Genomic DNA, 22570 nt, shown 5'->3' on the forward strand with positions numbered 1-22570 from the left:
CCAGTTATATAATGCCTTTTCCTTTTCTGACTGTGGAATTCTGAAGTGCATATACTTACAGAACGAGGACAGCGCAGTAAACTACCGTAGTAGAAAACGTGATCATCCCTAAGGGGGGGGGGGGATTGTTTTTCCAAATTTCTTTGGCCTGTTTAGATGAGACTGAGTGAGCCACTTGACTATGTGTTAGGGGTCAGTATGGGGGGATAGGGACGATACCCAGCGGAGAGAGAGAAGAACAAGCCCTGAGAGAGAAAGAGAGTGAAAGAAAGAAACAAATCATTCCAAAAAGAGATGCAGAGGTTTATAAAGAGAGAGGACAGGAGTACTAGCCAGTAGAAAGCAGGGAATCACCACCACCACAGTGAAACAGACAGACAGCATGCAAGAGGAAGACTTTAGGAAGACTCTTTATTCAACAAAGGACTTTTTGTGAGATTAAAAACAACAACATTGAGTGACAGGTCTGGTGACAAGTGAACAATACAAAAAAAATAATGAAAGTAAATAAATAAGTTAGTAAAACACAAGAAACAGAATAGGTTTAAAAAGCATTTCAGGGATATTGGCAATATTGCCAGATTGCCAGTAGCATTGCGGACAAAGATTTGAAGACAGTGAAACAACCAGTGGCCATTTTTGTTCCCAACTATTGTCGGCAGAATGAGTGGTAACTTTTTAATAATGATCAATAACACGCAATTAAAGATTCATACGTAGTGCACAGACATTTTCTCCTGAGTTTTAGTTAACAGTCATTGCCTGTATGAAGGTGGTCATTGTGGGAAGAGGGAACAGTTTTGGGCAGGGGAAAGAGTTAATGCTGCACACACACACTCACAGAAATACACACATCAATAAATGCACACACACACACATACACATACACATATATATATATATATATATAATATATGTGCACAAACATGTATGTGTTCTCTCAGAGTCCCGAGAGCCTGTGGTGGTGATGTTGATTCAGGTCCTGGTTGTGTGTGTAGTTGGATCCGTGTGCGTTTCTGTTTATGTCTAAGTGGTTGTGTGTTTTGTCGTGTCTGTGTAAGTCACCGTACATTGCGCCTGTCAGCGCCCTTATGCTCTCTGCATAGGCATGTGTGTTGCTGATGTGCATGTTGTCGGGTGAGTGGCTACGTGTGTGACTGCGTGTGTTGTCATGCGTTTGACTGTGTGTGTAACGGTTTGTGTGGCTGTGTACGTTGTCGGGTGTGTGGCTGCATATAGGTCTGTGTATGTTGTCGGGTGTGTGCCTGCGCGTGCATTCCCGCGTGTATCGGTCGACATTGTCGTCTAAGGACCTAAACTTGTGCGCGTTGCTCTTTACGTCGCCTGTCGTGGGGCTGTGTGGCACATTGCCGAGTGTGTGTTTCTGCATGGTGTCATCTGTGTAGCTGTGTGTGTTCTCCTGTGTGTATACCTGCACCAGGCCTTCAGAGTATCTGTGTGTGCTGCTCTGTACCTCGCTGTGGGCTGCGCCTTGCGTGTGTTCGTGTATGTTACCGAGTGTTTGACTACGCAAGTTTCCTTGCGTTGTGTACCTGCGTGCATCACTAAGTGTATAGCTTTGAGCTGACCCCTGCATATATCTGTGCCTGTATCGGAGACACCTCGGGTCAGAGGCTCGCCGGCGAAGTAGTGAACCACGGTGATCGTTGTCCCGTTGGTAGCGTACCTGGGCGTTGGTGTTGTGGGCGGAGCCAGATGAGGGGGCGGGGCGGAGGAGCACCAATTGGATGGTGCCGCGGGCATTGCCCTCCAAGGACATGGAGTGGCGTAGGGTCTCCATGGCGACGTGGTTGGAGCGGCCTAGCAGCGCCTCGCCGTTCACCGCAATCAGCTGGTCGTTGACCCGCAGGCGGCCGTCCTGGTGAGGAAAGTCGGTGGGAAATGGTGGAGAGCCGTGAGAGAGAAAGAGAGAAAGAGAGAGATAGGAACAATGATAGAGTGAGAGGGAGAGAAAGAGGCATGGAGAGATTAAGGAGAAAGAGAGAGAGACAAGGAGGTGGAAAGAGAGGGAGAACATTTGTATGTAGCAGCTACTACAGACCAAGACACACCTGTAGATCTGAGAGAGCGAGTGACGGAGAGACAGACACTGAAACACAGAGACATGGCCAGAGGTACTTAAGACTCCTTAGTGCCCACCAGCCCCATCACGCCATTAGTCACCACTGACCTCTGACCTCAGTCATTAAGCAGCCCCCGCCAGGCCCTGACCCCTCACACCGCCAATAACCTTCTGATCCTATCAGATCACACACACACACAATTCCCAAGAGACACACTACGTATGGGCAAGCAGAAGCCCACACACACACAGAATCACACATGTGTGCGAGCAAGCGCACATGCACAAACACACCTAGAAAGACAAGCACAAACACACGTTTGTTTCACAATACTTGTGGGGTTAAATAATTGAATCCCATTTAAAATCCTATTTTTCCTAACCCTAAACTTAACACCAAACGTAACCCCAATTCTAAACCTAACCGTAATTGTAACCCTAAAGTTAAATAAAGGTTAAATAAAAAATAAATAAATAAAATTAACCCCTAAGACTCTTTCCTTGTGGGGACCAGGAAAATGTCCCCACTTCTGGTCCCCACAATGAAACTGACTTCTACATGACTTCTGGTCCCCACAAGGATAGTAACCCCCACCTCCACACACACAAACACTGTCAGAATTGGGGTTAGGTCCCAGTTTCAGTGTGAGGCTGTGGCTTCTCCTCCCCTGGCTGCCTGTAGAGAGACTGTGACAGCCAGAGAGAGAGACACTGGGGACAGACAGAGCGTCTCAGCCCTCCCTGCACACGCTCATTAGCTAGCCTCTTAAGAGTTTTTAATTAGCATTCACACACACACACACACACACACACACACAGCGCAGGGAGGGGGCCTGCGACAACAGGCAACACTCACAGGCAACACACAAGAAGAGAGAGAGAGACGCGCACACAACACCTCGGCCCCCCACACATACGCACTTTCAATTTATGCTAAAATATCTCTACTTTCTCTCACTCCAAGTTGGCCTTTTTTTTCTTTTCTTTTTTAAAATCTCTCTCGGTCTCTCAATCTTCCCTTTTCCCTGTTGATTGTTTTTGAAAAAAAGGGTTGGACTGAGACACTTTGAGAAGGCAACCAGCAGAGGAGATGGAGGATAGAGGGAGCAACGGCCAAGCTGTCATGGTCAAAACATAAAATGGGAAGAGGTCTGTCCATGATAGGGCGTTGTTCTGCAGGCCCTAGTTCAGTCGCACCTGGATTACTGTCCAGATGTGTGGAGGGACATACAGTAACAGTCAAAAGTTTGGACACACCTACTCATTCAAGTTGCCTCTGCTGCAGAGGATAAGTTCATTAGAGATTTGAGATGGGAAAAGCAGCCAACAAGTGCTCAGCATATGTGGGAACTCCTTCAAGACTTTTGGATAATGAAGCTGGTTGAGAGAATGAAGATGGTTGAGAGAATGTCAAGAGTGTGCAAAGCTGTCATCAATGCAAAGGGTGGCTACTTTAAAGAACCTAAAATATAAATATAAACCCTTTTTTGGTTTCTACATGAGTCCATGCATGTTATTTCATAGTTTTTATGTCCTCACTATTATTATACAAAATTGAAAATAGTACAAATAAAGAAAATCCTTTGACTGAGTAGGTGTGTCCAAACTTTTGAGTGGTACTGTAGGTGAATTGCATTTGGTCAGAACAAAGCAGCACATATCAAGCCTTGATGGACACGGATGGCAATTGTCAGTAACGTGCATGTCAATCTCTCCCGGCTCAAAGTTAAGGAGAGATTGACAGCATCAATATTGGTCTTGGTGCGAGGTATTGATGTGTTGAAGGTAGCGAACTGTCTGTTTAAGCAGTTGGCACACAGTTCGGAAACTCATCGGTACAACATAAGACACGAAAACAGAGGTCTCTTCACATTCCCCAGGTCCAGAACAAAGGCTGGGAAAAACACAGTATTAAATAGAGCCATGACTACACGGAACTCTCTGCCAAACCAGGTAACTCAAGCTACCCATAAAACTAGATTTTAAACAACAGCTAAAAGAATACCTTGCTGCACAAAAGGGACTGTGAAATGGAGATCCTCATAAATACCAAATACCTCAGAGACGAGCTTATAAGTCCAGTTTGAGGCTTCCGTCGATGCTCGGATGTACTAGTATCGCTTAAGTACCTAATCACCCTGTTGCCAGTGCAGACCTTATTTACACAGGGACACAACACCTGTGGAAAAAGATGGGAACCAGGGGAGTTCAGAGAGTATCTATCCACTCCAAGTGTCACTACAGAGATGGAGTGTGCCCTTCAGTGGAAGATGCTAGAAAGGGCCCCTACTCCGATCCACAAAAGTCTGAGCACACTGCCAGAGGGACGAGGTCAATGGGGTCACCAGGGGTCAGAGGTCAGGGGGAACTGAAACCGATGTGGGCTTCAGACTGCGCAGGACTGCTGAGTATTGGGGTTTACAGAGTAAAGAGAAACAGATGGCACAGAGAACAGAAGAAAGAAGGAAAGAGACAGTAGAAAGGGAACCAAGGTGGAGATGGAGACAGAATGAGATAAAGAGCGAGAGAGAGCAAGCTGAGCGAGAATTGGAAAGTGGAAAAGACAGACAACAGAGAAACTGGAGACAGACAGACAGAGAACAGAAACAGTGAGATGGAAGCAAAAACAGCACATCAGATAGTTCATTCCTGCGCCTGTACCTTGTAGGCGGCCCCTCCGTGAATGATGGACTTGATGAAGATGCCCAGGTCCTCGCCCTTCTCCCGGGACTTGTTGCCCTTGAGGCTGATGCCCAGGCCGGCCGAGCCCGTGTCGTTCAGGGGCACCTCGAACATCAGCTGCTCCCGCCCATCCTCCAGCACCAGGGGGGTTGCCTCCTCCCCTTTCTGAGCGAGGGATAGAGAAGGATGAAGAGGAGGACAGAGAGAGGGATTGTTTTTGATATTGAAACAAGCATAGTGCAGTCAATAAAAATTCTAAAATACAATGCTGAGAGTGAAATAGACAGACACAGAAAGAGAAACACCTCATCGATGTGAGAACTCATCGAATGAGGATGACGGGTTGAGGGAGAAAGAGAAACCAAAACAAATTAAGAGGGATATTTGCATTACGGATCGAAGGTGGTGAAAAACAGGGGAGGGAAGAACAACAAAAAAAAGAGGGAGAAGATGGGAAGCGAAAAGGAGCAGGTGGTGAGAAAGCGAGAACGGGGGAGGCAGAGAGGTAACTCCATTTGAACATGAAAGGCAGACCGAGCGCGTGCCATTTCAAAAGGAAACATAATAACCTTTTTATACATCCTTCTTGAGAGCGATGGAGGGAGGGCGACAGGGGGATCATTTAAAAGTAATAACCCATCCCTGGAGATACCCACTCTCCCATTCACTCTCTTTTCTCTCTCCTCCTTCCTCCTACTCTTAACGTGAACAAAATGACCCGGTGGTACGGGGAGCGAGAATTGGCTACCAAATGAAAGAAAGAGAAGACAAAGAAATGGAGACAAAAGAAAAATGTCTGTCATTATGACAGAGCGGTGAGAGAGAAAGTGGTGCTGGGGTTTTGTCACCAGGGAAACAGGCCTATAAAGAGGTGCTTTGAGGCTCTTTCACGTCGCCGGCCTATTTTCCTGCGAGGAGAAGAGCGAACAACGCAGGTGAGGAAAAATACCTTGTGTACTGTATATGTTTACATTTGTTAACACTAATTGTGTGTGTTTTAAACTAAGGGACACACAAGAGTGTGTATGTGAAGTGTCTGTGATTTATTTTTTTCACAGCTACCCAATATAAAATCAAAAAACTCATTGAGCTGCTTTCCTTTGTACCTTATCTGTTACTGGAAGCAGATTTATTTTGAACCTCCCAGGTTGCCATACAATATGGCCAGCGCTCTAGCGACAGAGGCAGGAAAGAGCGGCTCAGTGTAGCTTTACTGGTCTCTCACTATAATCCCACTGGTGTTGGGTGACATGCACCCGAGTCCTGAGGATGCTCTTGTTTAGCCAACAGAACCAGCCCCACTGTTCTCCCCCCCGGGTCCTCAGCCTACACCCTCAACCCTCTCTTTTCCTGGGTAGAGCCCCTAGGCAAATGGGCAGTCTAGTCTGGGCCTCCCCTCTCATGGAGCTCAATCACCTCAAGCTATTGTGGAAGCTCCATTGTACACTGAGTGGTAAAGATGGGAAGTGTTCCTTCTGACTGCGGCGCCATTGAGTCTTTATTCAACGGAGTCGGTGAGACGCAAGGATCCAGCAATCCAGCTCAGGCTCGACACTTTGACAGTAGACGTGACAGATGGACAGGTCTCGTTGGGCATCTCTATCCCTGACACACATCCATAAGGGAGAGGAAGGGAAGAGGAGAGGTGGAATCCAAAGAGACGTAACAGCTGCAGGATATTCCATTGTCAGCGTGAGGGGAGAGATCTTCCAGCAGCACTGTAACCAAAGAAGCGTTACATTTTTTGATGAATGCCTTTGGTTTGATCTGTTGATGCAAAGAGCGGTCTTATTGGGTCACTGTGTGGTGGGGCTGAGTTCAAAACACACACACACACATCAGATATGTCCACCGAACATCAGATATGTCCTTATGGGATTAAAACACATTTATACAGCCAACTAAATCTCCCGGTGTGAGACACACCCTGGTGGTCCACACACACACAATCCCCCCCCCCCCTCCCTAATATCCCGTAATACCTTCCTTAGGGGCAGAGCCAAACCCTTCCATTCCTGAGCCCTGTGGCTCCGCTGGCGCACAACACGCCTCATTGTCTCTCCTTAAGTGCTTGTTAACAGGCTTTAAGTGGAGGGGCGACCACCCCTGATCAGAGGAACGACGAAGACAAAGGAGCCTCTCTACCCATGGGGAAGAAGAAGAGGTGGGGGTGTAAGGAGACCGATTAATGCACACTCTTTTGTCAACCGGGCTTCTGAATAGACGCTTTCAAAGATGCAGATTAGCGACGAGAGCGACATTCAATTAAGATGAGGTATCTCTCGCCACCGCTCGATTGGAGACGGATAAAGTCCTCCAATTATGGGAAGTAATGTTGGGTTTTTCTGTTCTCTGTACCTGTGCCTCGGTAGGGGGAGGAGAGAAAAGCCAAATTGCTGATGTTTGGGATCATTTTAGTGTGTGCGCGCGCATGTGTGTGTTTGTCACCTTGAGTGGTAAGCTACCACGGTTCCAGGACACAAGCATCCTGGTGCCAATCCAACAATGAGAAAAGAAGTGCAGAGTGGAGTGGAGAAGGGAGAGAAGTGATGGGTATGCAGACGTATTAGGTGACCGCCACGCTGAGCTCGTCCGAATACAGATGGATGGATGGACAGAAAGACAAATGAAGCGTTGGACCACTTTTAAAGGCGAGTCCAGACTGATTGTCCTACAAATCACCTTGCATCACAAATAACTACTCAATATTATTTGTAAAATCAGTCCGTCTCAATTTATCCATGATACATCACGGTTTTAATTCTCTCGAACACGACCAAACATACAGGTCTGGCTAGCTGCAAGGCCACTACGCTTCCTGTCTCTAGACCACACTTCCAGGTTAGCCTTGTGTGACGTGACCCCTCGATCCTGCCCAGGGCACATCCATCCACCTCCCCAACCAAAAATCCACATCACATCCAATCCAATCCGAGGGACAAACTAAACACTGACAATTAAGTCCAGATCAGGTTTTATCAAGTTTTTCTTGAAAGGCGAGGATCACACCTAAGTATAGTCCCAGGCTTCGCTTTTGGGACCTGCACATATGTCAAATGAAATTTAATTATCATTTTGCTTCTAAACAAGGGTCTCAGCTCATCTGACAGACAGCCCAGTTTGTGATTTGATTGAATATTCCCTAACAATATTAATGAGCAAGTGTCAGTAATTTAGATGGCAGTTTACTCTGAGGCTTAAAAATCGTTCTTTAAAATTGTCTCATCTATACTGATTGAAGTGGATTTAACAAAGTGACATCAATAAGGGATCATAGCTTTCACCTGGATTCACATGGTCGGTCTAGGTCATGGAAAGAACAGGTGTTCTTAATGTTTTGTACACTCTGAACTGTATTTAGGTTAAATAATGACATCATCCTAAACATCAGCACGGAAAATGTCACAGGGAAACATCAGTAGGAACTTTTAAGGTCCTAGGATATGGCCATGAACCTTTTCCAACAGCACAGTGGGAGTCATTCAGTCTCTGTGTGAATGACAGGATATGCAGCTGTCAATCCGTCGCTCAACTACGCCATGTTATTCTGCTGAAGAGCTGCATGTCAACAACTATGTCGACACCTCACAGAGGAAGACAGGGCCAGTTAAAGTGTGTTCTCCTCCACAAGGAACAGAGGGACCCTTTTCTGAGTGAGTGTGTGTGTGTGTGTGTGTGTGTGTGTATTGGTTCTTCTATCTTTGTAGGGACCTAAAATCCCCACAAGGATAGTAAAACAAGGAAAAATCCCACTCGTGGGGAAATGTCACACGTCACCATGAGGACAAAGGCTATTTTAAATGTAGGGGTTAGAATTAGGATTACAATTAGGGTAAGGGGTTAGTGGTTTGGTTAGTGGTTAGGTTAAGGAGTTAGGTTGAGGTTTAGGGTTTGGGATACAGGTTTAGGTTAGGGTTATGGGAAGGGTTATGTTAAGGGGAAAAAAGGATTTTGAATGGAAATTCATTTTATGTCCCCACAAGGATAGAATAACATAACATGTGTGCAAGCTATTCCCTCTTGTTGCTGACAAGCCCAGAGGTGAAATATATTAGTTTTCCACAAACTGCTAAAAGCTCATGGGAAAGTATATGTTGCCATCAATACATAGGTGTGTGTGTGTGTGTGTGTGTGCGCTCGGACACCAAACACACACAAAAGCGGAGATCGCAGTTCTTTGGGTGGATAGGACATTTGATTACAATAGTGTGGTATGTAATGTAGTTGAGTCTAACTGGCATTTTAAAGTCAAATTCTGATCACATGCACATCTTCACACAAATGCGTTGCAATCTCATCATTTGGTCTTTTCATATTTTAATCTTGGGCTCATAGAAGAAGCCATTCTCCTGAGTGTGGTCCACACACACACACGCACCAGGTTTTCCGCTAGCCAGTAAATGGCGGCTTTCAGAAGAAGAAACGCAGATGAAAAAAATTAAAATAAAATTGTTCTCCCGAGTGAACAAAACTTGGTGTCACTACTGCCCTGGTTTTGATCCCACGCTGTGTCACAGCCGGCCGTGACTGGGAGACCCATGAGGCGTCTGGGGGGGGCATACCATGGATCATTTAGCTATTTGAGTTTGAAATTTTAGGTCCCCTTTAGGTATGAATTATTTTATGTGTTTTGGCCTTCACTACTATAGCCTATAGAAACATATGCACACACACAGCTATAATTGGCCCCTGGGAGATACTAACCCAATGACATTAGAATGGGTTGGGGAGGATTTTTTAATTTTCATAAACATGTATTCAGGCCTGGTGTCATGTTCTGAGGCTAAATAGATGGGTATTTGTGTTGGGGGCTTTGTGAGTGCAGCTGCAGTATTAGGGTTGTGACTGAGGCATAATAAAGGAGAGAAGACAAGTGTTATACATGTGTGCATCAACTGGACAACGGACCACCATTGCATCTAAATGTGGAAGTTTAAGGTATTGGGTATGGGTATAAGGTATAAGGTATGAGTTGCGGTTGATTGTGTGTGCATGTGTGCGCGCGTGCCTGCCTGCATAAGTTCTGTCTGCGAGCATTGCTGAACTTGAGTGAGGGTGAACATGTACATGAGCTTGAGGGACATGAAACTATCTTTGAGGAAGAGGCCTGCAGAGACGATAAGGAGTTCATCTTTTAAGGGCCTCTAACTTCAACAGCCCAGATCAAGACAGAGTTCAAAAGAACAAGACAAAAGAGGAATTGAAGAAGCGATTTAGTGTGGATGTTGTGGAAATGTAGGGTATGTAGGTAATGAGGGCTAATGTGAGCACTGTATGTTCATGTGTGTGTATGTGTGTGCACATGTGTGTGTATGTTTGCGTGCATGCATGCTTGTGTGTGCTTGTGTGCGTGTGTGTGTGCTTGAGTGCGTGTTCCATGTGAATATGCATCGTTCACTACAAAGCGTCGGAGTTGTCCCTCCTGAATGCTTTGAAGTTGAGGAAACGGAATAATGTGAATAATCACAGGAGTAGTGAGTGGCACACAAGGACAGAGCGCTGTTTCCGGAGAGGACCAACACACACACACACACACACACACACAGTTATACACAGGACACACACACGCTGCTGTAGGGTACCACCTGGGCAGCTGACGGTCAGCTTATTTAGATAAAGGGGTAAAAACACGCCACTCGGCGAGGAGTCAGAGAGGTCTCTGGCCACATCTAAACGGTCACTTAACACCCGTGTGTGTCGACACGCACCACTTCCTGCGAGGCCGCAGGGACGTGCGTGTGACTTCCTGTCAACCTCTGAGTCAACAAACCCAGATAAGGGCAGGAAGAGGAATGGGGCGCTGGGTACGTGTGCCGGGCCTCAATGGGTGTGTGTGTGTGTGTGTGTGTGGGTGTCTGTGATTGTTTGTAGGTGAGGGCATGCAAGCAGGGGGCAAAAGGGAAGTTCAAAAGAGGTTGAACGCCCTTCAATAGTAATAGAAAGAGAAAGGCATTTTGAGGGATAACAACATTTTTAAGACAAAGAGGGGAAAGGTGGAAATTCCTGGTAACCTATCTGCATCAAAGATCATGCAGAGTCCAGAGCAATTGGAGGTGGCTAGGAGAGATAAAAGGTGTGTGTTCTCACCAGCTCTCTGGGTAGGAAGAGATCCTCTTGTCTGACCACCACCACAGAGACACAGTCCCCCTGCTTGGTGCTGCGCAGCATGGCCACCAGCTCCTCCTGAGTTCGATCAGTCATGTCTACACCGTTCACCTACACACGTCACAGGAAAGGAATCAAATATGTACAGTATATACACAATGTGCTTCACAGTGCGTATAAATACATAGAATACTTACTTCCACCTAGATATTTAAAAGGTTTCAAATTACCACCTTCCGGGAACAAAAATACAACTCGTTTATCAGCCACAGACAGCACTGTTTGAATACTTGAAAAGGTGCTTCCTTCCTCCATTCCATGAAGCAATCACTGATGATTAGAAATGAATGGACAGGTGAATGCCATGTGGCGGAACACTTGAGTTCACCTATCGAATCATGCCGAATCAGTCATTACTTCAAGGATGGCAGGAAGGAAGGACGCACTTTTAAGGAATTCACAAGGTCAAATGACTGTTTCACCTCCAGGATGCGGTCGCCGGGCTGCAGGCGGCCATCTTTGATGGCGGCGCCCCGGGGGAGGATGTTCTTGATTAGGATGGGCCCTGGGCCATGGACCGTCGAGTCCCGGGTCACCACGGTGAAACCTAGCCCCTCGGTACCTGGAGAGCAAAGAGAGGGGAGGGTGGGAGGGGAGAAAGAAACAGGGAGTGAAATATATATATATTTTTTAAGGAACGATAGAGGGACAGAGAGAGAGGGAAAGAAAGAGAGAATGAAGAATAGAGGAAAAGAGATGAAAAAACAAGAGAGAGATAGTGTGGGGGACAGAGGGATTTGATCAGTTATCCTGATCGTCTTTGCTATACTATCTTTCCCATCCTTGAGTTGATTGACTAGTATCCCCATTGGGGTCTTTACTGGGGTCCGACATAATGAAAAAGAGACTGCACTCAAAATACTTCACAATTTACATATGTTTAAAAACATTCACATGTAGTGTGTGCACATCTATCAGTTACACATATGTCAGTACATACACACAAGTAGGTGACATGGGGAGGGGGGTTGTGCCGTGAGGTGTTGCTATTCGTAAATTATTCGTAAAAAAAAACACAAAAAAAACAGGTATGCTGTACTACTTGCGCTATACGAGAAGGATGGGAGTTCCATGGAATCATGGCTTTGTATAATACTGTATGTTTCCTTGAATTTTTTCTGGACCTGGGGACGGTGAAAAGACCCCTGGTGGCATGTCTGGTGGGGTACGTGTGTGTGTGTCAGTGCTGTGTGTAGACCATGTGTAACAGTATAACTTTAAGCGTGGAAATCAACTCTGCCGCACGAGCATGCTTTTGCGGCACAGTCGATAGCGCGCCGGACCTCGGGCTCGAAGGTCGAGGGTTCGAGACCTGCTCCCTGCCTGTTTCATTACAAATCCAAACGTTAGTTGACTGCTTATACATCAACCTTGCCAGTATATTAACTATAGGCGAACTAACTACCCACCCAATGTTTATCGACTTGATTATTCCCGTCATTCTTAGCGTAGCTAAATGGTATATATATTGTGCGCTCTCAATGGACATTCGGGTGCATTCGTAAATTCGCCCTGGCTATCTACTCCAATTTCAGAGCACTCTCGTCTGAGTGTGCCAGAGCGCAGAATAATGAATTTAGGAGCGCTCAACACCGGTTGAATATGGCTGGTGTCAGTAAACGTAGGCAAAAAAAAACATAGTTACATCGTTTCCAGCAGCACAGTTACAGTCACCAACGCTCTGGATAACATGAACACTGTCTAACCAGCTCTGTTCGGAAGAGTAAAATGGTCAGTGTCTGGAAGTAGCTAGCTAGCTAGCCAACATTAGCATGGGTGCTTGACTGCCGTTATAAGGCCAGAAAGCTCCAAACAACCCTACTCCTCGGCCTGTGCATCCAGTGTGCGCTCCGAGTGCGAAACGCTCTGAATTTACGAGTGCACTCTAGCAATCCAGATTGAATTTAAGAACACATCCAAATTCGTAAAATGTCTAACTTGTAATTTGTTATGCTAACTAGCTAGCAAGAGCACCAACTTCCGCTAGACAGGTGAAGAGCAAGTACGCGCAACTGAAAGGTTACTGTTCGTTTACAGTATACTAAAATGAACCAATAGTATATATAGTATATACTCATTATGTATGGGTATTCGAACACAGCTTAGGTCTTTCTTTGTAGCACTTGATCATATGACTGGACATTAATCAAGATAAGATAAAACTACAGGCTGCAGGACTTGCATTGGTGAGTCAAAAAAGCAGAGCCTTTCTTCAATACGGACAGACCTGTCCCCATCATCATGACCCCACATCATCCCATCACGTCGCAATAAGGTCACTTGGTGTGCCAATAAATGGAGGGCGACATCTCTCCACTCACCCTGCATTCTGTGTGGGGCTTAGTGGGTTCCTCCTGAGTAAACTGGTGATCAACTTCCACCAGTCTGCTGTGGAGCCCACTCTGCTGGCACCCTATTCCCTTTAAAGTGCACATGGGCCCTGGTCAAAAGTATAGCACTACAAATAGAATAGGGTGCTATTCGGGACGCGACCTCAGTCTCAAAGCCAGAGACAACTGTTTTCTTATGTGGATTAAGAGGAGGGCTGGCTTCAATTTCACGTGTGAGCAGGCCTCACACTGCCTGATGGAGGAAGGTGAAGGGATAGAAAGAAGGAGAGGCGAGGGAGAGAGAGGTATCCTGAGATATCATTCCCTCCCATGGCTCCTCTCCCTGTGGACACGGTGATTTCAAGAGTGCATGTGTGTGTGTGTGTGTGTGTCCAAGTGTGTGTGTGTGTGTGTCCAAGCTCACATGTGTATCTATTTGTGTCTGCGCGTGCATGCCTGTGTGTGTACGTGCCTCCAAGCAATGAGTGAAAACTGCCACCATGGTGAGCGGTGGAGAAAAGCCAAAAGAGGCATACTAAAAGATAGCGAGTGATCAAATCTCATCTGGCAGCTAAGCTTCTGCCTACCTTCCATTAATGCTTCTAAACCTCCTTGCAGTCACTCACGCTGGGAGAGAAGTCTGTAAAGGGGTAATCATTAGTTGCTACATCCATTTTTGGACTTATAAATTACTGCTATGTACCCATTGATTCTTGAAGAACATAATTTATAAAATGCCTCATGAGCTTAGTTCAACTGTCGTACCTCATCAGATCACAAAATATAAGCTTGTTTGCTCCCGAGTTGCACTGCGGTCTAAGGCACTGCATCTCAGTGCTAGAGGTGTCACTACAGACCCTGGTTCGAATCCAGGCTGTATCACAACTGACCGTGATTGGGAGTCCCACAGGGCGGTGCACAATTTGTTCTTAACTGACTTGCCTAGTTAAATAAAAAGGTTTTAAAAAATGTACTCAAATGTTCGTAAACAAAGTAAAAAAAACCTCTATATAGCCTCAAAACATGGTTAAAACTACCTAAACTATCAATTTGAGAGTGGTTACATTTCTCCAGCCCCGTGCCTCAGCTTTTTACCGAAACAGGGGCGGGGATCAAATTGTTATTGTTTCTACAGCTGAGTGCCGCTTTAACCATGGAAGAGCACAACCACATTATCTCTAAGTCTGGGTTTACACAGGCAGCCCAATTCTGATCTTTTGGCAAAATATCTGATATTATGACAAAATAAGAGATTTGGGCTGCCTGTGTAAACGCAGCCTAAGAATTCAGTTTCAATTAAAAACTCTGATTTGTCCGTTGTTTTCTACGATGATTCAATTCATGATTTAAATTTAATTTCACTGAATCGACTGGATTGAAAACTAAATTGAACCCAATACTACAACACCTTAAATCTTTACAAAAGAACAAAAACCTGTTGAAGATCTGCTTTGATCTAAATGTTGTGAACCAATAAAGTGGTGGATGATCTCGGTGTGCTCTATAACACATAAGCTGTGTTTAAATACTCATACCAACAGCACTAACTATACTATTTGTGACGTGAATTGAGTATATACTATGCTGTTAGTCATAGTATGGATATAGTTAGTATGCCAAAAGTTCCCAGATGAAGTATACATGCAGTGGACACTATTTCCATGCTTTTAGGGCCCATATTTATTTTTTATTAGTAGTATTTTTATTTAACTAAGCAAGTCAGTTAAGAACAGATTCTTATTAACAATGACAGCCTACTGGGGAACAGTGGGTTAACTGCCTTGGTCAGGGGCAGAACGACAGATGTTTACCTTTTCAGCTCAGGGATTCGATCCTGCAACCTTTTGGTTACTGGTCCAAAACTCTAACCACTAGGCTACCTGCCTAGTCCGACGAGAGAGGATACAAACTAATTATGACAAATGTTCAGAAAATGTAATAAAGTAAATAAGTTATGTTATACATTATGTTGGATGACAATTTGTTAGCTATGCTATCCTTACAAACCGCATAGCATTACAGCAGTATGTACCGGTATGTTAGCTAGTTACTTAATGTTAGTTGGCTACTGATACATCGAACTTGCCAGGCAGCATATTAACTATCTGCTATCTAACTAACTAACCAACATATATTGACTTGATTATTCACAACCTTCTTTGCTAAGTGGTATAGTCATGCGATTCAATGGCTATCTATTCCGATTTCAGAACACTATTGCGCAGAATAACTGATGAATTTTATGAAAGCTCAAAACCCGTTGAATATGGCCGGTGTCAGTAAACGTCAGCAAAAAAAAAGTGTAATTAAATTGTTGCCAGCAGCAGTTACAATCACCAAAGCTCTGGATAATGAAAACAGCCTAACCAGCTCTGCTAGGAAGAGTAAAATGGTCAGTGAGGCGTTCTCTCATTCGTGTAAAGAAGTAGCTAGCCAACGTTAGTCAGTTAGCGTGGGTGCTTGACTGCCATTGAACGCTCTGATCAACCATACTCCTCGACCAGAGCGTCCAGTGTGCGCTCTGAACTCTCCGAGAGCGAAACGCTCTGAATTTATGAACGGACAATCTGACAACGCTCTGGATTTAGGAACACCCAGAGCGCACTCTGGCACTCCAAATCGAATTTACGAACACACCCGGAAACATAAAATGTTTAGCTAGTAATTTGTTAAGCTAACAAGCTAGCACGAGGTTGCATAGCAACAGCATCAACTACCGGTTGACAGGTGAAGCTCTATTACGCTCAACTGATACGATATTGTTCATTTCCTGTATACTAAAAAATTAACTAATGGTATATACTCATTAAGTATGTAGTATGGTAGTATGGGTATATGAACACAGCTGTAGTGTCCCCCTTTTCCATAGTGCATCCCCATACCTTTCTTCAGGTCAATCTTCAGCTTCCGACCTCCCTTCTGGTTGGTCAGGTTGGCTAGGTTAGGGAGCCCCGTGGGACTCTTTCCCCGGGGCAGAGGGCTCTCGCTGCCCCCCACCGCCGCAGGGGAGGCCCCATCCCGATCCCTGACCACCGGGGCTGGGGACACACTGAGGGGCATCTCCTCTGGGACGTGCCCAGTCTGGTACTCCCCTAGCGGGGTGAGAGAGGCTGGCAGATCGGGGTTCTTGGAGCGGAGGACATGGAGGTCTGGACGTCTCGGCTCCAGTTTGGGATTGATCTGTTCTGGTTTCCCTTCTGGTTTAGCGTCCATTTGTTGGTGGACCATGAGGGGGCTCTTGGCTTTGGGGATGGAGTCGTGACCGTCGGTGAAGAGCTGCCCGATGAGGCGTTTCTCGTAGCGCTGCTTGTTGGCCAGCGGCAGGATCTCCAGGCGCACCAGAGGGGAACACATGGCCTGACGGAACACTTCCTGTGACCTGTGGGTGTGGGAGGAAGAGACATCATGAATGTCTGTCTTCGGAGGACATGACTGAAGGTTGAGAATACTGTGATATCAGACTTGATTGTACAGTTTTCCCCCTATGTATTTATGGAAATGTGTTGGAAGATCACACGGTCACTCTAGTAGTAGTTACTAGTACACCAAGCACAGAGCTTCAACATCACAGAGGTATCAACACCAGTACAAACTCAAGCTTACTATGTTCAACACCCGCATTGACTAACAGTCACAGACTAGACCATCAAGAGTCAATTAGCCAGAGACAAGTAGTCTTTAGACAAGTAATCTATAGTAGTAGTCACTAGTAGCAACTGGTTATCCAGGACCAGGCTAGCAGTGTCAGACCTATTGTCAAGCCTCTTCTGGGCTAAATTATCAGACCTAACAAGGTCCACCTCTTTTACTGGGCCTTTCATTCAGTTAGGGCATTAGACAATCCTCCTTGATACACCCCCAATTATCTCTCTTTTTACTGTTCGTCTCTCCCTTATCTTTCTCACTCACTAGCCCTCACAGCTACTGTCCCACTCCTTTTGAAGTCTAACCAATGTTGCGATAGTACTAAATTAACCTATTCCCGACAACAGTGAAGCGAGAGAATGAGTGTTTCTCGCTTTCGTTTTCTCTCTCACACTCTTTTGTTGCTGTGGAGATGTGGTGTGAGATAAATCCAGAAATACGGAGGATTTGTAAGAGCAGGGATTAAGGGCTCCTAAGAAAAGGGAAACTGAGTGACAGACCGGCCTCACAATGGTAGATGTGGGATAGTGTAGAGCAGGCTTGCATCCAAAATGATACAAGGATGAGTCTCAAATGGCAACCTATTCCCTACATAGTGCACTACTTTTGACCAGGGATTTATGGGCCTGGTCAAAAGGAGTGCACTATAGAGGGAATACGGAGACATTTGAGACTCATCCTGCGATAGCGTAGAGCCGAGGTACGTACTGGGCAAATGTCTTGTCCATTAGCTCGGTGCCGTTAATCTGAACGATGCACTCATCCTCCCGGAATATGCCCTCTCTCTTGGAGCGACTGTTCACTTCGATACCTTTAATGTGCAGGCCCAGGGTCCTGAGAATGGATCATAAATACAGTTTGAACACACACACACACAAGCAGTCTTCAATGGATGGGGAGAGAATGTGCTAGAAAGTGAGTGAGTTACAGTGAGTGACTGAAAGTAAATGTGTGTGTTCCTCACCGTCCACTCAGTGAGGAGCAGTAAGGGACGACGTGGATCCCCAGCGGCCCCTGTTCTCCAGAGAGTTCCACCGTCTCGGTCAGGGGGCTGCAGAGACAAAACACAAACTCTCTCAATCACACACAAAAATGTTAACAGGAACACAGAAACACACAAATAGGCACACACACAGTAATACATACACACCCACATCACTTATCTAGAGTACGTTCAGTAAGTAAAGACCATCATGCTTTTGTACGTGTATTTACCTGCACGTTAGACCAATTCCAATCCCATTATTTAGGGGGTCCGGTAAGTTTTTAAAAGGACATACTACTAACAAATTAATAAACATTTAATTATACTGACACATTAAAAAAATATAATTTCCACCTTCAGAAATTAGCCCAATAACATATTGGTAAAAAAATAACGTACAAATTATGTTAAAATTTGTGCCATTAGCCATAAGCATTATCACCTGTACCCCAAATGATGCAGCATCGTGGCAGTAAATATAGGCCGACACATGGGGTTGGTCCATCTGCATTTACCCCATTGGACACAACATCCTGATTGTTATAATGATTGCTTGTCAGAATACATGTCTCCTCCCACTTACAACTTCAACATGCCTTGGGAAGACTATTTCTCTCTCATAGGACACACAACAACAACAAGTCAACTAGGTAAATAGGTCAACTCTTCTACTAGTAGGTTGTCTGGTTTTGTTTTCATAACATTACATGGCAAAACAATAGCAGCACTGGAAAGTTAAATCCCGAGTGATCAAGTTGAGTCTTCATGACTTTCCCAGCAGTTGCAGTGAGCCACGCACCACAGTTCTAGTTGAGCGCCGCGGTGGTGGTGGCGGAACATTATCGACTGTTTCATTCCCTTCGTCTGGACATCAGTGTCAGCAACAATCATGCATGTCAGTTCAGTACACAAAGCGTAACAGAAAAAATGACATGTTTGAGAATACATTTATTACGGCATTTATTTTGTAGAACAGACATGCTTCTCTGTATTAAGCTGTCATCTCCAAACCAGCCCCCCTCCCCCAGAGATGTTTATTTATCTACACAGATCGCAAAAACGACCTCTCCAGAAACCATGTGATGGATATCCGTCGCAGTGACTGAGAACTTTAACCCTTGGGACACAAAGACAAAAACATACAGTCACTCTCTCTCCCCCTTCACTAGCTCTCGGAGACAGACAGTTGTTGAGTGGACAAGGTCAAGGTGAATTAACTGCCATTTACATGGTCCAGCTGCGCTTATGCAAGCGTGTGAAACCTGCCCTGTCAGGTTGTGTAAGTACGGCGCTGGAGCGTGGTGGAGCGGAGAGGTGTGTGATGCTAGGTTTAGCTGCTTGCCTTTCGATCATGATTGGCTTCAGGCCACAGGGCAGGCTGTCCTTAGACCCAATGTGTGTCCCAAATGGCACCCTATATAGTGCACTACTTTTGACCAGAGCCCAATGACTTTGTTCAAAAGTAGTGTACTATAGAGGGAATGTGGTATCATTTGGGAAGCATTCCAAGACTGTATACACACACCCTCTTTATCGGTTACACACACACACACACCAGGCTGCCATTACACCCTAGTAGACAAGTGGGGAAGGATTCCCACAGAGAACCTGCATAGATTTACCAACACACCACTGAGCAGGGGAATGGAGCTAATGACTAGATCTGGCTGGCCACAAATTTACACACGTACACACTTAAATGTGCACGAATCGTGAATAATGATGAGAACAAAGATGCCCCCAATAGATGTTAACCTCTCACCATTACCAGGGGAGGTTAACCTTTTTTTGCAGGTATGACCTTGGTTCCTCTGCAACTTTCTCACTCATTATTCACAATTAATTCATGATCATCTGTAATCATGGTAGCATCCACATTAATGTAGAAGTGTTAAAATCATTCTATTCTTATTGACAACATAAGTGACTCCAAAATGACAATTTCAAATACCAAACGTATGACTACTTTAATACACATAGGTGAACTTGTCCAAATACTTACATAGTTTAAAACGTTTACATGCTTTGTAAGAATAATGATTCCCCTAATACTCCTGTTTACATGGACATCTGAAATCAGGCTACGGATGGGACTTAAATAAATGCAGAATATCAACAACCAAAATCTAAATTTGACCACAGCGACAATGTTATTTTTGCGAAGTCTATTCGGAGTTCAGACATAGTCGGAAGATTACATCCACCTTAGCCAAATACATTTAAACTCAGTTTTTCACAATTCCTGACATTTAATCCTAGTAAAAGGTCCCTGTCTTAGGTCAGTTTGGATCAACACTTTATTTTAAGAATGTGAAATGTCAGAATAATAGTAGAGAGAATTTTATTTCAGCTTATATTTCTTGCATCACATTCCCAGTGGTTCAGAAGTTTACATACACTCAATTGGTATTTGGTAGCATTGCCTTTAAATTGTTAAACATGGGTCAAACGTTTCGGGTAGCCTTCCACAAGCTTCCCACAATAAGTTTGGGGACTTTTGGCCCATTCCTCCTGACAGAGCTGGTGTAACGGAGTCCGGTTTGTAGGCCTCCTTGCTCACACACACTTTTTCAGTTCTGCCCACACATTTTCTATGGGATTGAGGTCAGGCCTTTGTGATGGCCACTCCAATACCTTGACTTTGTTGTCCTTAAGCTATTTTGCAACTTTGGAAGTATGCTTAGGGTAATTGTCCATTTGGAGACCCATGTAAGACCAAGCTTGAACTTCCTGACTGATGTCTTGAGATGTTGCTTCAATATATCCACATAATTTGACTTTCTCATGATGCCATCTATTTTATGAAGCGCACCAGTCCCTCCTGCAGCAAAGCACCCCCACGACATGATGCTGCCACCCCCGTGCTTCACGGTTGGGATGGTGTGCTTTGGCTTGCAAGCCTCCCCTTTTTTCCTCCAAACATAACGATGGTCATTATGGCCAAACAGTTCTATTTTTGTTTCCATCAGACCAGAGGACATTTCTCCAAAAAGTACGGCCTTTGTCCCCATGTGCAGTTGCAAACCGTAGTGTCTGGCTTTTTTATGGCGGTTTTGGAGCAGTGGCTTCTTCCTTGCTGAGTTGTATAACGGCTGCGTGGTCCCATGGTGTTTATACTTGCGTACTATTGTTTGAACAGATGATCGTGGTACCTTCAGGCATTTGGAAATTGCTCCCAAGGATGAACCAAACTTGTGGAGGTCTACAATTTATTTTTCTGGAGTCTTGGCTGATTTCTTTTGATTTTCCCATGATGTCAAGCAGAGGCACTGAGTTTAAAGGTAGGCCTTGAAATACATCCAGATGTACACCTCCAATTGACTCAAATTATGTAAATTAGCCTATCAGAAGCTTCTAAAGCCATGACAAAATTTTCTGGAATTTTCCAAGCTGTTTAAAGACACAGTCAATTTAGTGCATGTAAACTTCTGACCCACTGGAATTGTGATAGTGAATTATACGTGAAATAATTTGTCTGTAAACAATTGTTGGAAAAATGACTTGTGTCATGCACAAAGTAGATGTCTTAACCGACTTTCCAAAACTATAGTTTGTAAACAAGAAATTGTGGAGTGGTTGAAAAACAAGTTTTAATGACTCCAACCTAAGTGTATGTAAACTTCCGACATATTTTTACTCTCGTCATTCGCACATAAGAGCGAGGCTTGCGCTACCGTTTCCGGCACAGGCGCAGGTCAAATACACAGCTGGAACGCTGATTAAGCTGTTGACATGTCCTAATAATTTGAAAGCTAGCTCAGACAACAAGGTATTTTAATCAGTGTATGCTTTCTTTGATTTATTTTTTTACCTTTCAAGTGTAGCAGAGTAAAGTGTTTAAATGACTTACCATACTCAGCCTACTGCCATAATCAGTTTAATATCAAATGATTAGTGTGATGGAAACATACTCATTGTCTTATAGGCCCATGTGGGCTGGGCATCCTGAAGATGGATGCCACTATAATACAAATAAATCAAATCAAATCATGCAAACGCAAACACTCTCCCTCTCCCTCGCACACACACACCAGGGATGACCTGCTGGCTGGCTGCCTGTCCTGCACTGTGCTCATTAGGGCAGTGTAATTAGTTGTGTGGCTCGGGGGGGCTGCTACGAACACAGGAGAACTGACTGTCACTCATACACACAGACAGGAGAGAGGGAGGGAAGGAAGGGGGAGAAAGGGGGAGAGAGAGGAGGAGAACAGCAGCCTGATTACAGTGGTTATGCATCAAAGAAAAAGTAAGAGGGAGGGAGGCAGGGAAGAGCATTAGGCAAGTCAGCAAAAGAGGAATAAAAGGATGAAAGGGAGGACGAGGGAAATTAGACGTAAGCAAATCAACCTGAATGAGCAAGGTAATCAACTGTCTATCGTATAAGCCTTGGTCAACAACATAGGACCATGTGTTAGTGGAGAGCAGAAAGAACATGGCACACACAGTGGCACACACACACACACACAGTGGCACACACACAGAGTGGCACACACACACACAGTGGCACACACACACAGTGGCACACACACACACAGTGGCACACACACACATACACACACACACACACAGGCGCACACACACACACACAGTGGCACACACACACACACACAGTGGCACACACACACACACAGAGTGGCACACACACACACACAGAGTGGCACACACACACACACAGAGTGG

General features: G+C 45.0%; 1 protein-coding gene across 3 annotated transcripts in view; it reads right to left on the reverse strand.

The window, feature by feature from the left end:
- The window catches only part of pard3ba (par-3 family cell polarity regulator beta a), a 172114-nt gene that overhangs the window by 77676 nt on the left and 71868 nt on the right, over nucleotides 1-22570 (reverse strand). For all 3 annotated transcript variants that reach the window (XM_042324130.1, XM_042324129.1, XM_042324128.1), the window contains exons 6-12: nucleotides 17870-17956; nucleotides 17614-17739; nucleotides 16143-16639; nucleotides 11353-11492; nucleotides 10853-10981; nucleotides 4745-4930; nucleotides 1688-1879 (exon numbers count right to left, since the gene is read on the reverse strand). In XM_042324130.1, coding sequence (XP_042180064.1) covers nucleotides 1688-1879; nucleotides 4745-4930; nucleotides 10853-10981; nucleotides 11353-11492; nucleotides 16143-16639; nucleotides 17614-17739; nucleotides 17870-17956 — 1357 coding nt within the window. The remainder of the gene's footprint in view (nucleotides 1-1687; nucleotides 1880-4744; nucleotides 4931-10852; nucleotides 10982-11352; nucleotides 11493-16142; nucleotides 16640-17613; nucleotides 17740-17869; nucleotides 17957-22570) is intronic.

Source organism: Oncorhynchus tshawytscha, linkage group LG07 (assembly GCF_018296145.1).
Source record: "Oncorhynchus tshawytscha isolate Ot180627B linkage group LG07, Otsh_v2.0, whole genome shotgun sequence".
Lineage (NCBI taxonomy): Eukaryota > Metazoa > Chordata > Actinopteri > Salmoniformes > Salmonidae > Oncorhynchus > Oncorhynchus tshawytscha.